Source organism: Engraulis encrasicolus, chromosome 13, assembly GCF_034702125.1.
Source record: "Engraulis encrasicolus isolate BLACKSEA-1 chromosome 13, IST_EnEncr_1.0, whole genome shotgun sequence".
Taxonomy (NCBI): domain Eukaryota; kingdom Metazoa; phylum Chordata; class Actinopteri; order Clupeiformes; family Engraulidae; genus Engraulis; species Engraulis encrasicolus.
This window is the reverse complement of record NC_085869.1, coordinates 44,505,395-44,519,366: the sequence shown is the minus strand read 5'-3', so window position 1 is coordinate 44,519,366 and position 13,972 is coordinate 44,505,395. Positions and strand designations below refer to the sequence as shown.

Below are 13,972 nucleotides of genomic sequence, written 5' to 3'. Positions count from 1 at the left end.
CAATTGGTTTGGGACCTCTTTGTTTGTACGTCTCCATGTTTGCCTTGTAGATTTGTGCTTGTGTGTAGATGTTTATTCTGTGTGTAGTTCCCAATGTGTGTATGCTTGTTTTGCGTACAGGTTCCTGTGTGTGTATATGTTTGATTTATATTTATGTTGTGTTTGTGTTTCGATGCGTGTCTGTTTGTCTTGTATATGCGTGCGTGTGTGTGTTTCAGCAATAAGCGGCGTGCGTGTGTGCGCATGCGTGTAATGAGGCTCATATGCTGTGCTGTAGGTCAGGGCTTGCTGCTCCACAGTGCTTATGTAACATGGGGGCTGGTGCTGCCGGTGGCGGTGCTGGTCGAGAGTGGATGATTGGTGATGGGTTAGGGAACACTGCTTGGGGACGAAAAGGAATTTTCCATGAAAAATGACACTTGTTGACATAATTCCATAAATTGATTAGTAACAGTATTCACTTGTATGGTTAATTTAGCTTTGCTTTTTCCTATGAATTTGTAGCACTTGCAAACTGTTAATGCAGAATCTAGCAATCCAGCCCAGCTGTGCAAGCTCCCGATAGTTGTGAAGCACCATAGACCTCTGGTCTTTGTCTGTAGCTTGTTCTCTCGCTTTACTGCCTCTTCATCTCTCTGTCTCTGTCTCAGTCTCTCTCCATACCTCTCTCTGCGTCCCTCTCTCTCTCCCCCTCACCCCCTCTCCCTCTCTCCATCTCCCTCTGTCCTGCTCTCTCGCCTTAATTGCCCGCAGTCCGTCAGAGGGGGACGGGAGGGTCCGTACGTGCAGGGAATATAGCGCCGCCGCTGCCTCTGACACTTGGTTGAACCCTATAACATCAGGCAACCACTTCACTTCACTGCCCCGTCTACATCAGGAAGTGCTGGATGGCAAAGCATTAAGCGTGCAACCACAGTGGGTTAACATACAGTGTCCAATCTCGCCCTCCAACCCGTGCCTGCAGTTCACCTAGGGAGCGCTGTCGAGACAGCAGAGCGCTAATAACTGACAATTGTGCTCGCTGTCGGCTGAAACTTGACAATATTACTGTAAGTTCTGAGAAACCAATGTGGATTTAAATGAAATGTATTATAACATGGGAGTTATGTCCTTCTGATTTCTTACAGCTGTGGCATTTATGAGTCAGGCTCCGTTAGCATCTTGCTAACTAAATTGCTTTACGGCCGTCGTGATCACAGAAATGGAGCCTGCCGACCAATCCAAACGCCGTGTGTGAAGCCACTCGTGACGTCATATTGACAATAAAGACATATTTTACAAAGATCCAGCAAGTTTAACCATTCAAACTAAGTGCTGTTTGAAAGGATAATTTATCCTGCCTTTGGGAAAAATAAAATGAAACGATACCAATTCTCTCCTAAAGCAATGGCAGCATCTGTGGTTGAGCTCCATGGGACCCCATTCATTTTAACAGTCTTGGCGCTCCTCTGCGCTGTCTGGATGGTGCCACTTAGTGGACAGTACCACCCGGAAAAAATCGCGAATTTCCTCTCTCGTACTACCCATAGACCCTCTCTGGTGCAATATACTTGTAGACCAGGAGTAGGGAACCTATGGCTCGGGAGCCGTATGTGGCTCTTTTGAAAACTGTATCTGGCTCTTACTTGGCTAGGGTTGCCAACCGTCCCTTAAGTAGTGTGTTCAATATTGAAGAGAAATTAGACACAGGACGATAAAATGCGCTGAAAAGCTGGAAATTACATCTAAGAAATACAAAATGTTCAGGGGGGACCCCCATACCCCCACCATAATGTAATTGACAGTTGGCAATAAAACTTGACCATACAACCTACAATTGTTGGGCTTAATTGAAATACATGCTCTTAATTGTATGCAGTGTTTTTAAAATGGTATGGCTCTCAGAAAAAATATTATGAAAAATGTGACTTTTATGGCTCTCTCCACCAAAAAGGTTCCTGACCCCTGTTGTAGACTGTGTGATGAGAACAGGTATCCTACACCAAAAGGGTCCGTTCAGAGCTTAGTGCATAATGGAAGCGATCAATGTCGCACATTTAATGTGATCTATTCAAATGGAGGTAAAATGCAAATTTTACCTCAGTTAGCAATTAACAAGGTAAAACACAATCATTTAACTTAGGAGAGGTGCACAATAAGTTCATTTCCAAAAATGGCACAGTATCACTTTAATGGTATTGGGTGTTCAAGGCTTCAAGGTATTGAAGGCACCTCAATTTGTCCAGTTTGAGATTCAAGAAGTAAATTTATCTAAATCTACTCATCCAATTCAAGTTTGTATTCCAATGTTGCCATTGTTGTGCCAAATGTAGGCTACCCAACAGAGTGAGGTGCATGAATGGATGGGCTGAGGGGGGCGGGGGGACAAATAACAGGTGGGGGGGGGGGGGATAACAGGTGGGGGTAGATGAATATGGATGAAAGCTTCAATGGTTGAGTCTTGGGGGCTTGTATGGCAGAGGTGTGTGTATTGGTGTGTGAGAGAGAAAAGGAGATGGGGGGGGGGGTGAGAGAGTGTGATCAAGGGGGAGTAAGTGCATGTGTGTGCGCTCGACCACAGGAGCAGAGCGAGGGGGGAAGACTGTGCCATAGCTGCACGTGCAGCATGTCCTCTCTGCTCCGTCTGAACCCAGTAAAGGGAGCCTTGGCTGCTTGCCAGCACTGTGATAACACTGCCTGTGTGTGTGTGTGTCCGAGTGTGGATGTGTGTCTGTGCGCGGGTGTGGGTGTGTCCGTGCGTGTGGGTGTCTGTGTGCGTGTGTCCCAGTTAGTGGAACAAAGGCAGGGGCTGAGGGAACAGCTATCGTCCAGTGTGCTTGTACCCAGTGCACTCCGCTTGGCGATGCACTGCACTGCACTGCTGGCTCTCCTTACAGTGGTACCAGACCGCCCCGTCCTACTCTACACACCCCTGTATCTCTCCCTTTTATCTCTTTTGGCACACACACACACACACACACACACACACACACACACACACACACACACACACACACACACACACACACACACACACACACACACACACACACACACACACCAGGCTTACTGCCATCGCTCCCACTTCATCACAGCCTCGTGTACACAATCATTTCTTACGCACACACACACACACACACCCTAATGTCTGCCATGACCCACAACCTGTTCCACAGTTTGATAGCCACACAAATAGCTAATATCTGCCCTGTGGTTACTCCAGGCTTTTGTTGCTTCTCTCTGATGTCGGATGCTCTTCATGCAGACTGACAGCCGCGAGTGTGTGTAGTTAGCATTCAGCTCCTCTTCTTCTGAAGGACACCTCTGAAGTGGTTTGAGCCGTCTCCATTGACCAGGATTGAGCGCGTCTGCCTTTGTACGCTGTGCGCATGTGATGTGTGTATGGGTGTTGTAGAATTCTAATGATGAATTGTGGAATCCAACAATTGGGTGAACAGACCCAGTCTTAAGTCTGACTCTTGCCTGAATTTGTGTGTGTGCGTGGGTACGTCTCTCTCTCTCTCTCTCTCTCTCTCTCTGTGTGTGTCTGACTGTTAATGCACACTGTAAACATGTGTAGGTGAGTGTGGGTGCACTGAAGAGCTGCTCCACCGATTGGTCCAGATAGCCTGGAGACAAGATATCAGGATGGAGAAGCCCATCCAATGTGCTCCAGGCTACTCTCTTTCAGCTCAGCTAAACATTAGGGGGTATCCCCATAGAAACAAGGTGCTGTTTGAAAATGGGCTTTTCACTGCTAGTTGTTATTCTGTTTGTTATTTTGTCTACTTGCTGCCCGTTCCCATCTCTCTCTCTCTATCTCTCTCTCTCTCTCTCTCTCTCTCTCTCTCTCTCTCTCTCTCTCTCTCTCTCTCTCTCTCTCTCTATCTCTCTATCTCTCTATCTCTCTATCTCTCTATCTCTCTATCTCTCTCTGTCTCTGTCTCTGTCTCTGTCTCTGTCTCTGTCTGTCTATCTATCCGTGTGCGTGTATCCATGTCTCAGTTCACTTTTTTCTTCTAATTATGTTCTGTCTATCTTTTGTCTTGTGTATATTTATATCCTCCCCTGTCTGTCTATCTGTGTCTGCCTGTCCCTCATCATGGTTCTGCAGTCACATCTCTGGTGTGCTCCCTCCGCCGCTGTTCACTGCTGCTGCTGTTGCTGCTGTTTTTTTCATTGGGGATTCAGTGCTGTACTTGATAGCGCTGCACTCTCTTCTCACACTCTATTTTCTCTCTCTGTCTCGTGCTGATTTCCTGCAGAGAGGGAGGGAGGTGGGGAGAAATGGAGTGATGGCAGGGTAGAGGAGGGACGGAAGAGAAGAGAAGAGAAGAGAGGGAAAGGGAGGGGTGGTAGAGCACGCCGCACGCCGGGAGATGCACTAGTCTACAGCACCGCCAAGATTATGAAGTGGGTGAAAGAGAGGGGAGGGGGGAGAATCTGTCTGCCTTAGAGGTATTGTTGGGTGTGTGTGTGTGTGTGTGTGTGTGCTTATGTCTGTGTGTGTCCGTGTCCGCTCCCGCTCTCTCCCTCTCCCCATCTCTGCCCCCCTCCTCTCTCTCTCTCTCTCTCTCTCTCTCTCTCTCTCTCTCTCTCTCTCTCTCTCTCTCTCTCTCTCTCTCTCTCTCTCTCTCTCTCTCTCTCTCTCTCTCTCTCTGTAAGAATGAGTGTGATCTCTTGGTTGCAGTGCTCTGCTGAATAGTAATCAGTATTAGAGGGAGAGCAAGCGAGTGGGAGAGAGAGAGAAACAGTGAGTGAGTGAGGAAGGGAGGGAGAGGGAGGGAAAGGGAGAGGAAGAGAGAGAGAAGCCCGGTCTTCCTGCTGCAGTATCAGGCAGCCAGCAGAGCACCCAGGCAGAGGAGCAGAGGGAGAGAGAGAGAGAGGGAGGGTGTGAGAGGGAGGAGGGAAGAAAGGAGAGGTGAGAGAGACACACCGAGAGAAAGGGAAGAGGAGAGAAGAGAGGAAAGAGGGCAGCGGCTGGTGCAGGAGAATCAGGTGGAGAGAGAGAAGGCAAGCGGAGGGGTGGCAGAGGAAGGAGAGAGAGAGGAAAAAGGCAGAGAAAGGTGGAGGAAGAGAGGAGGCGAAAGACAAGAGGAAAGCCCCTGAACCCTTACCGGCGGACGGGTAACGTACACGGCTCTTCTGGCTGTTGCCGCCGGCACTCGGCTGGTCGTCACGGCTATTTTTGGCTCGCATGCGTGCGTGTTGGTGGAGGGGAGGGGGTGTGCAGAGCTCTGAGTGGTGTTTCACGTTTTGTCTCTGCTGTGTGAGCATATGTGTGTGTGTATAAATGTGTGTGGGGGGGTCACGAGTTTAGCGTGGTTGTAGGGTTGCCCCTCTGTGTGTGTGGGGTATGTGCGTGCGTGCGTGTGTTTTGTGTGTACGCTTGTGTGTTTTTTTTGGGCTTGATGGCAGCTCTGATGTTCTAAGCAAGTGGCTGAGGCTGTGCTGTTTGATCTGCCTGACACCTAGCAGCTGGTTCAAGGCAAAAGCGTTCAGGCACAGCCATCAAAAGCCATGAACGTGACTAATATGATGGTGATCATGATGGTGATCTCCCGCCACTGTCATTGCACTGGCTTTGACCCATAATTGTCCCTATTAGTAATATTTTCTCCTCATTTCGTGTGGGTGTGTGTGCGTGTGTGTGTGTGTGTGTTTTGGGAGGATTTGGTGTCCCCTGTTTGTGTTTTTGGAGGATGTGTTGTCCCCTGTGTGCACTCGTGAGTGGCAGCCATCTTTATTGATCTGAGCAGCAGACTGGCAGTGAAGCAGCCTGGGTCGGCGTTTCTGGAATTTTTAAACACCAGCTCGTGTGTGGGTGTGTGTGTATACCCGTGTTTGCGTGTTTGCCAGCCCTCACTTGTTGGAGCCTGACACTGTTGCCAGCGCACCTGTCTGATGCCAGGTGGGGTTGTGGACAGGTGTGTAAGGGGATGGGAGGTGGTGGAGAAGATGATGGTGATGGGAGGTGATCAATCTGGCCTGAGATGGTGATGGTGATTATGAAGATAATTGCGATTGAGGTGTTGAAGATGTAAGCTGTTGTGATGGATGGAAGACTATGATATTTTCAGTGGCTTCACTGATCCAGATGTGAAGGCTTTACATGAAGATGTGCCAGTGAAACCATGATGGTGATGGGATTGTTCCAACATGGATGAATAGACTGAGAAGAGAAGAGGAGTGATGAAGTTGCTTCAATGGGCAGAAAGTCTAGGTGGTTGAGTAGGAGGACGGTTTGATATGATTATGGCCATCACGAATTGTGTCAGGGGAAGAACTGGCTAAGGTGGTAGCCATGGTGATTTCTGGAGAAGGATTCTCCACTGCCCACGGCTCTGGCTCTGGTGCTGATGCTGAGGTGTCTGGTTGCCTAGGAGCCACTTTACCTGGCGACAGGTTAAGCAAAACGCCCTTCTTTATGGTACAGTCACAGGGTGGGGCAGCGGAGAGGAGAGGAGAGGAGAGATTCGTTTTTTTCCCCAGGCCTGCGAAAACAGCTGACACAGTTGAATTATTGTTGGTGCACATAAGTGGGTATGTAGTGAATGTGTGGGTGAGTGAGTGTATTAGGGAGAGAGGTGGGGGGAAAGAGAAGGTAGTTCGTCCTTGGCGGTGCTGAAGGACACCGAGAATATCTAGAGAGATGAAAGGAAGAGGAGGGAGGGAAAACAACTGGAGAAGAAGGGAGAGGAGGAGTGTGAGGATTATAGAAGCATGCTGATGAATTTATGAGCAGTGACACACACACACACACACACACACACACACACACACACACACACACACACACACACAGACAGAGTCAGCAATGTCATCCTGCATGTTTAAACCCCTGTTATCGCCCTTTTTCTGCTTTATTTTCATCCCCCTCATGTCTGTGTCTCTTTGCTTGCGCTCTCTCTCTGCTTCTCAATTTTCTTTCTTCCTCTTCATCAATGTCTTTTTTTCCCCCCTCTCTTCTCCTCTGGCGTCCTGTCTGTAATCCCTCTCTCATTGCACTCGTTCCCCTCTCCATTTCCTCGCCGAGCGCAGGGACTTCTCATCTGTTCCTCTGGAGACTCCCACCAGCCGCCTCTTTCTACCTCTTCTTCTCTCCTCTTCTGTTCCGTTCTTCCCTCTCTCCTCTCGTATTCCCCTCTCCTCTCTCGATCTCTTACTACATTTCTAGATCTTGTGCCCTTTCTCTCTCTCTCTATCTCTCTCTCTCTCTCTCTCTCTCTCTCTCTCTCTCTCTCTCTCTCCTCATCTCTGCTGAATGCAAAGAAGGTCATGTGGCTGATGGAGCAGCAGCTGCAGTCTGTGTTGGAGTGTGTGTGTGTGTGTGTGTGTGTGTGTGTGTGTGTGTGTGTGTTTAGAGATCAGAAGCAAGTCTCTCAGCTCATTTTCATGGCTGTCAGGCCAGGGTGTACGTGTTGCAGGGGTTGCACATTTCCGGTGGCTGTGATTTCTCTGTCTTGATCAGTGGAGCGTGCCGCAAGTCCACAGACTCTAAACAGATTTCTGTTTCACTCTTGTGGTTTTGGATACTATAAATGTGCACCTGTCTCTACTGAAACTGAGGCTGCGTCTTTTCACTTTTCATTGCATGGAAAGGAACTAATGTCTCACATTGGTACATTAATCTAAATTACAGTAATCAAAATGAACATTAAAGAGAAAAATCCTGCTTTTAATGCACACCTGGATACGCACGCACAGGTTCTACAAGGGAGTTAACGGAATGTTTATCTCTGCAATAGTCGGTCTGACTTGGTGGGAGGCTTCCCCTGTGAGTCACTGTTGCTACTCCTCCACTCTACTTGCATGTCTCCACTCAAGGAAATAAGGAGGCCTCTGGTCCTGGTCCTGATGCTGGAAGTTTGTGTTGAACACCAGGTTTAGGCTAAGGCTGTTGCCTACAGGCTAGGAGTTTGGACTGCTGATGGGGGAAATGTTTGTATTTCCATTTAGGCATCTATTATTTTGACTTGCCTTTTTCTCTCCTAATAATCTCTTCTTTTTCTTTTGCAGCATTTTCAGCTGGCTTTGATTGACTCGAACCCCTGCACTTTGTCCAAAGCTGAAAGTAAGTACAAAGAATATGGCATGTCTTTTTTTTCTTTTTAAAACATGCACATGCGGGCTGTGTGTGCCTAGCTCACGCACACACGCACACACACACACGCCACCTGCTTGCATTATTAAACAACCCTCTCTTGCCCAGAAGGCTTGTTCCCTACATACAAATGTCATAGTGCTTAAACCGCGGCGAGCCAAAGGCATCAGCCTGAAGCTTGCATCATTAATGCTCTCAAAATGAATGGCCCTCTCCTCCTGATGCTTAAACTGCTCGCCACTTCCCTCACACTGCACATTACCGTATTCCTTTCATTTTCCCCTTTATTTGACACTCTCTGTAATTCTCCACATCCCTCCCTCATCGCATGCTGCTGTTCGTTCTCTCTGCCTTTTCCCCTGCTGCCAGAGACAGCCTGTTGCTATGGTAACAGCCATGCTGGGGCTGGCTGGCTGGCTGGCTGGAGCGCTGCTCCTTATACACACACACACACACACACACACACACACACACACACACACACACGGCGGGTGGAACTGAGCCGGTTCTCAGCATGCGGCCCGCATGCGGCTGACGTCCAGCTGTGACGGAAGTCGCTATAGCCCACGTATCCGACCCTATACCATTTCCCCCGGCTCCCAAAATTACACATGTAGTACAGCATATGAGACTACCTACCTCAAACTGATCTTTTCACCTGTTGTGAGGGGATGGGATTGTTCAATATGCTTCAAAGGTAGAGGGAAAACACTGAATGAAAACAAACAACCCCCAGCCGCCTAGTTAGAGCTGGTTCCATACGCCGGTGCTCAAATGCATACAGGATGGCACCATCATATGAAACCGTTTCATCTTCTTTCTTTCTTTACCACCGCTCTCTGTGCATGTTGTCTTGGTCTGCGTCGCTCTCTCTCTCTCTCTCTCTCTCTCTCTCTCTCTCTCTCTCTCTCTCTCTCTCTCTCTCTCTCTCTCTCTCTCTCTCTCTCTCTCTCTCTCTCTCTCGCACACATACTCTCATATCCCTCTGTGCTCTTTAGTTCTCCATCAATCAGCATGTGTACGTTAATGTGCTTTTCTTCAGCTCTGCTGCCGAGTCACTCTAATGGAGAAAGTGGGGAAAAAGCCCTCCGCCTTTCCTCTTGCTCTCCTCTGCAGGCTCCCCTCCTTAATCTACGCTCACCTTGTTCTTTCCTTTCTTTATTTTTTTTTGTCCCTTCCATCCCTGCTGCTTGATAAGTGTGTGTGTGTGTGCAATTTCTCAGAAGGGCCCTTTTGCTAGCCTTTCATTTTCTCAAAATAGATTTGCTAACCGTGTGCTTTCTTTCTCTCTCTTACAGTCCAGTTCCACATCGCTCATTTGTATGAAATTCAGGTAAGCAGCATGCAGTGTTCACCACACACAAACACGGATGCAGTGAAGGGGGATTGCAAGACAACAGATAGCCAAGCTACTGCACTGAAGATATGTGGATGTCCTTTATGAATACAGATGTGTGTCAGTAGATGTGAAGTCAGTCAAGTATATTGCTAGTTGGATGTTAAAGGTGTGTGACTGTGTGACTGTGTATGTCTGGCCGCATCCGCCTACTCCGCACATGTTCCAAGGCATTCGGATTGAAGATGGATGTCCCTCAATGAATGTGAAGGCAGTTATGGATGTTGCTCGTTGGCTGTGGCAGCCTATGTACTGGGTGTGTGTGTGTGTGTGTGTGTGTGTGTGTGTGTGTGTGTGTGTGTGTGTGTGTGTGTGTGTGTTGTGTTTCAAAGTGTGTGTGTGTGTGTTCTCGTTCCAAGGCATAGTGAGTGGAGCTGTAAATGCTGTAGCGATTTGTCATGTCTGGCCAGCAGCACTGAGGGGAACTGGTTAATATTTAACACTGGACTAAGAGGGTCCCTGCGGGCTGCAGCCGGCCACGCACGCACGCAATCAATCACACACACACACACACACACACACACACACACACACACACACACACACACACACACACACACACACACACACACACACACACACACACACAGCCCTTTTGGGCATCTGGCCAATCAAGATCACGTCCACTTCCTTGCAGCTCCACACACACACACACACACACCACTGCCTGGACCCACGCACCGCAAACATGTGATGGCAGAACTGAGTGACACTTGAGACAGGGAATGTACACATTAAATTCCTGCAAATTTTTATCTTTTCTATTACAAAAACATGAACATTTCTGCTGAGGGATCTACAGGTGGTCTGCAGTCCCAGGCCTCCATTAGCAATGTTCAGAGCCGTGTGGTGACCAGCATCGCTTCCTGCCACCCCATTTGCCAGTCATTAATCGCTCACCGGCCAATTAGGCGGCATGGCCCAGGGGAGTGGGCAGTGCTTAGGCTGCCATGGTAACCGCCCGAGTGGCGTTTTCCAGCGTAATGGAATGTCATAATGAGGCTCCCGTGTCAGTGTAGCAAAGGACTGCATGTCCTCGCTGGCCTCTCTGCTCCGTCACCGCTAGACTCTTGCATCACCAGGCTGTTTTCTCGTCCAAATGCCAATGGCAGACATCTATAAAGTGGAAGTATTTTTACCAATGTAATTACAACACCTAGTAGTGATATTACATAGTTGCAGCTAAGTAACATCATGCTACAAGTCGATTGTTGGTAAGGTCAATCAACTAACAATTACCGTATTAGCCCGAATATAAGACGATCCTGATTATAAGACGACCCCCCATTTTCAGGCTCATGTTTTGGGGGAAAACGTTTTTTGAAGACTTAATTTTGTTTCACATTGGAAACTTTTCTCAAAATGCAGTTTTTAATTTGTTGGAAAATCTGAGGCTTTTTACAAAGAACAAATTTCACAATATCATTTTCATGGAATTTCCATGATATAAGACCACAGATGGTTACTCATATCCTTTTCCTTTCTTTACTCACTTCACCTGTCAAGCGCCAATAGGCACCTACAGGCTACAGCCGCCTGCCTGGGCCCGCCTGTTTAAAGTGCGACGCAACATAGCCTACACTCAGAGCATTAGTCTGCGCCAGCCAGGCAACCAGTCCAGTAGAGATAGGCAATCTATTGTGCAATGCACAGATTTTGCGAAATGCTTAGTTGACAGCAATAGCTAACCAGCAGCCGTCTCGCCAAATCGCCGTTCATTTTATGCATCCAAAGTTTTCCGTTAGACTCCGAATGTGACCAAAGGCAGATTGACGCATTGCACTTGAAACCCATGCGCTGCCTATCAGCACCACATTGACATTAAAAGTCCGATTGATATTCATTTCGTACCAAGGGTAAAACTCCTAGTGATTTTATATGAACAAGACAATCTCTTGCCTTAACCATTATTCTGTGTTGTTGCATCGTTGCGAGGCATATCGTCAAAGGCACCGCTTTCTTGGTTACACACCGATGACAATTGATTGGCTGATGACAGCATCCCAAACTTAGCCTACAGGTTGTTCGTCAAATCACCCTTCATTTCTTTAGTTTCTAGTGGTGTTGTCGGCTGACCAGAGAGAACGACCAAAGCTTTCATGATGAGACTGTAAAACCAAACACAAATAAAAGCAGAGCAACGGGCCGCGATTGACTTGTGTTTTTCCCCTTGCACTGTCGTCCGCATCGCGTTGACATTGACAGTTGATAGACGTGCGGTGCAACAGTCATAACGAAACAAGCATCTGCAAATTTGATATGGACAAAACAATCTCTTAACCCATCCATTATTGAGTTGTGTGCATTGTTGTGAAGCATAGGCTAATGGCCGCATTCAGGTTAAGTTTAAAAAAAAAAAAAAAAAATTTTTTAAACTTTTTTCTCTAGCGCGCGGAAATAAGACGACCCCCCTTTTTAGAGTACTATTTTTAGAACAAAAACCACGTCTTATATTTGGGCCAATACGGTAATGAATCAATCGATAGTTTGATGTCGTGTCTAGCTTGTGTTCATGATATGCCTTTTATAAGCCATGGTTTGAAGCCACAGTCGGTCAGACCATGCATTTCTTGACTCGCCTGTCAAATGAACTGGTCATACCCTTTATCTCCCCAGCGAGCCGTTGGAAATGCTCAACATGGATTGGTTCCCCATCTCGTTAGAATCCAAAATGATGCAGATAACTTGCCTGGCCAGACTACTTTGGAGAATCTTAAATTTGTTGCAGCATCATGGGTAGTGTCGGCGGGACCTTCAGTACAGTGGTTCTCCTTTTTTTTTTTGAATAAATGTCCCCTGGACTCTCATCATTAGCCTCACAACGCCCCCTTGATTTCATCATAAGCCTGCCAACGCCCCCCTTATTATTAAATAATAAAATGGACTAGCGCTGATTAACAGCATTAAAGCATTTAACTGCGTAATATTACATGGGTTATACCAGTGCGGAGTCTATACTCCATCCAACAATTCTCACACGTCCTCTCATACATACACAGCAAACACATTAGAGATCTAAATCGGTAGACATGCCATTTAGCCATTACTGAAGTCAAGATAGTTTGGAGTTAAACTCCATCCAACAATTTTCACACTTCATCACATACGCACTGGGATCTACATAAACGGCATTTGGTCATTTGCAGTGAAGACAGTTTTATCCCGTCGGTTACACATCGATTCTGAAAGTGCAACAGTAACGGTAGGCTACTCGCCAGCGTTTAATTTGTGGTGACTCATTTTTCAGCCAACTGATTGCCAGGCGCCAGCAATATAAGCTGTGGTTATAATCAGATGCTGTTCTGGCTGCTGTTGCCTTTCATTCACAAGCAAAGACCAACGAGTATAGTTAAATAATTGGCTCTCAGAAATGGCTAAATCCTTTCCTCAACAAAGTAACCTTGTATATCACTTTAAGAACATACCTGTAGCATTGTTGGCCAATTGCAGACTGTAAGCAAAAAAGTGACATGTTTCCACAGTTGTATGTTCTTGCATGCAGTCTATGTGCTATTTCAAACACTTCTTCCATTCCTATTCTCCTTCTGCACTCCTTAACTTAGAGTATTTCTGCTTCACACACCTTGTTAAGTAGCGGGTTGAGCAGCAGAAGCCAGAAGTAAAAAGTGAAAAGAAATTGCGTGCGTCATCAAAAGCTACCGTCACATGCAGCGCAAGTTTGTTTCTTAATTTCGTGCTTGCCTAGTATTGTTATGCTTTTATGTTTTCAAATCCATACAGTTCAATATTGCAAAATGTGGGATCTAAGACATTTTCAACTGCAACAAAATTGATCAGTTTACAAATCAATGCACAAAAAAATGTATTCTCCTGCGTACCACCAGAGACCTCACACGTACCACAGTTTGCAGTTATCAAACATTTAAGATGCGGTCGATAAACTCTGACTAGACATATAATGGTCGTCTGATTCGTAATTGGCTGACGGTGGCATTTTGACAAATTTTGTTTTCCCCATCTCCCCCGAGAATAGTGTGTGATGCAGTCAAAGCTCTGAGCCATGGCTTTAGTATTTGAATTTTGAAGTGTCGGATTTCCTGTACAGGCCTGTATATTTTGCCTCATTTATATTTGGCTTTCAGTGGTCTTTTGGTTGTGTGTTCTTTTGAAGTTACGCTTGAATTGCTGCAGAACTGATCAAAAGGGTTGTGTAGCTTGCCAAAGATTTGAGAGATTTGTGTCCATCAGACCAGTGTGCACGTGTGCGTGTGTGTGTGCACCCGCAACTGAGCCTTTTAAACCGAAATGTTTTTTATGTCACATGCTGCCGTTAGTTAGACCAGATAGGAGCTGTAAAAGAAAATAAAACTGTCTTTTTTTGTGGTTAAGTGTGGTGGGGTTGGTGGTGTGTGGTTTGTTTGGCTGTGGCTATAACCAGGATCCTGATAAGTGACTGGTCTTAAGCCTCTCCCTCTCCCCCCGTCTCAAGGTCAGCCAGGAAAACAAACACTTATTCTAAGTGGGCATCTCGG

At 46.9% G+C, this 13,972-nt stretch overlaps 1 protein-coding gene across 5 annotated transcripts in view; it reads left to right on the top strand.

Moving 5' to 3' along the window:
- The window catches only part of kdm6a (lysine (K)-specific demethylase 6A), a 100,487-nt gene that overhangs the window by 38,946 nt on the left and 47,569 nt on the right, over positions 1–13,972 (top strand). For all 5 annotated transcript variants that reach the window (XM_063214011.1, XM_063214009.1, XM_063214010.1 and 2 more), the window contains 2 exons: positions 7,999–8,053; positions 9,382–9,416. In XM_063214011.1, coding sequence (XP_063070081.1) covers positions 7,999–8,053; positions 9,382–9,416 — 90 coding nt within the window. The remainder of the gene's footprint in view (positions 1–7,998; positions 8,054–9,381; positions 9,417–13,972) is intronic.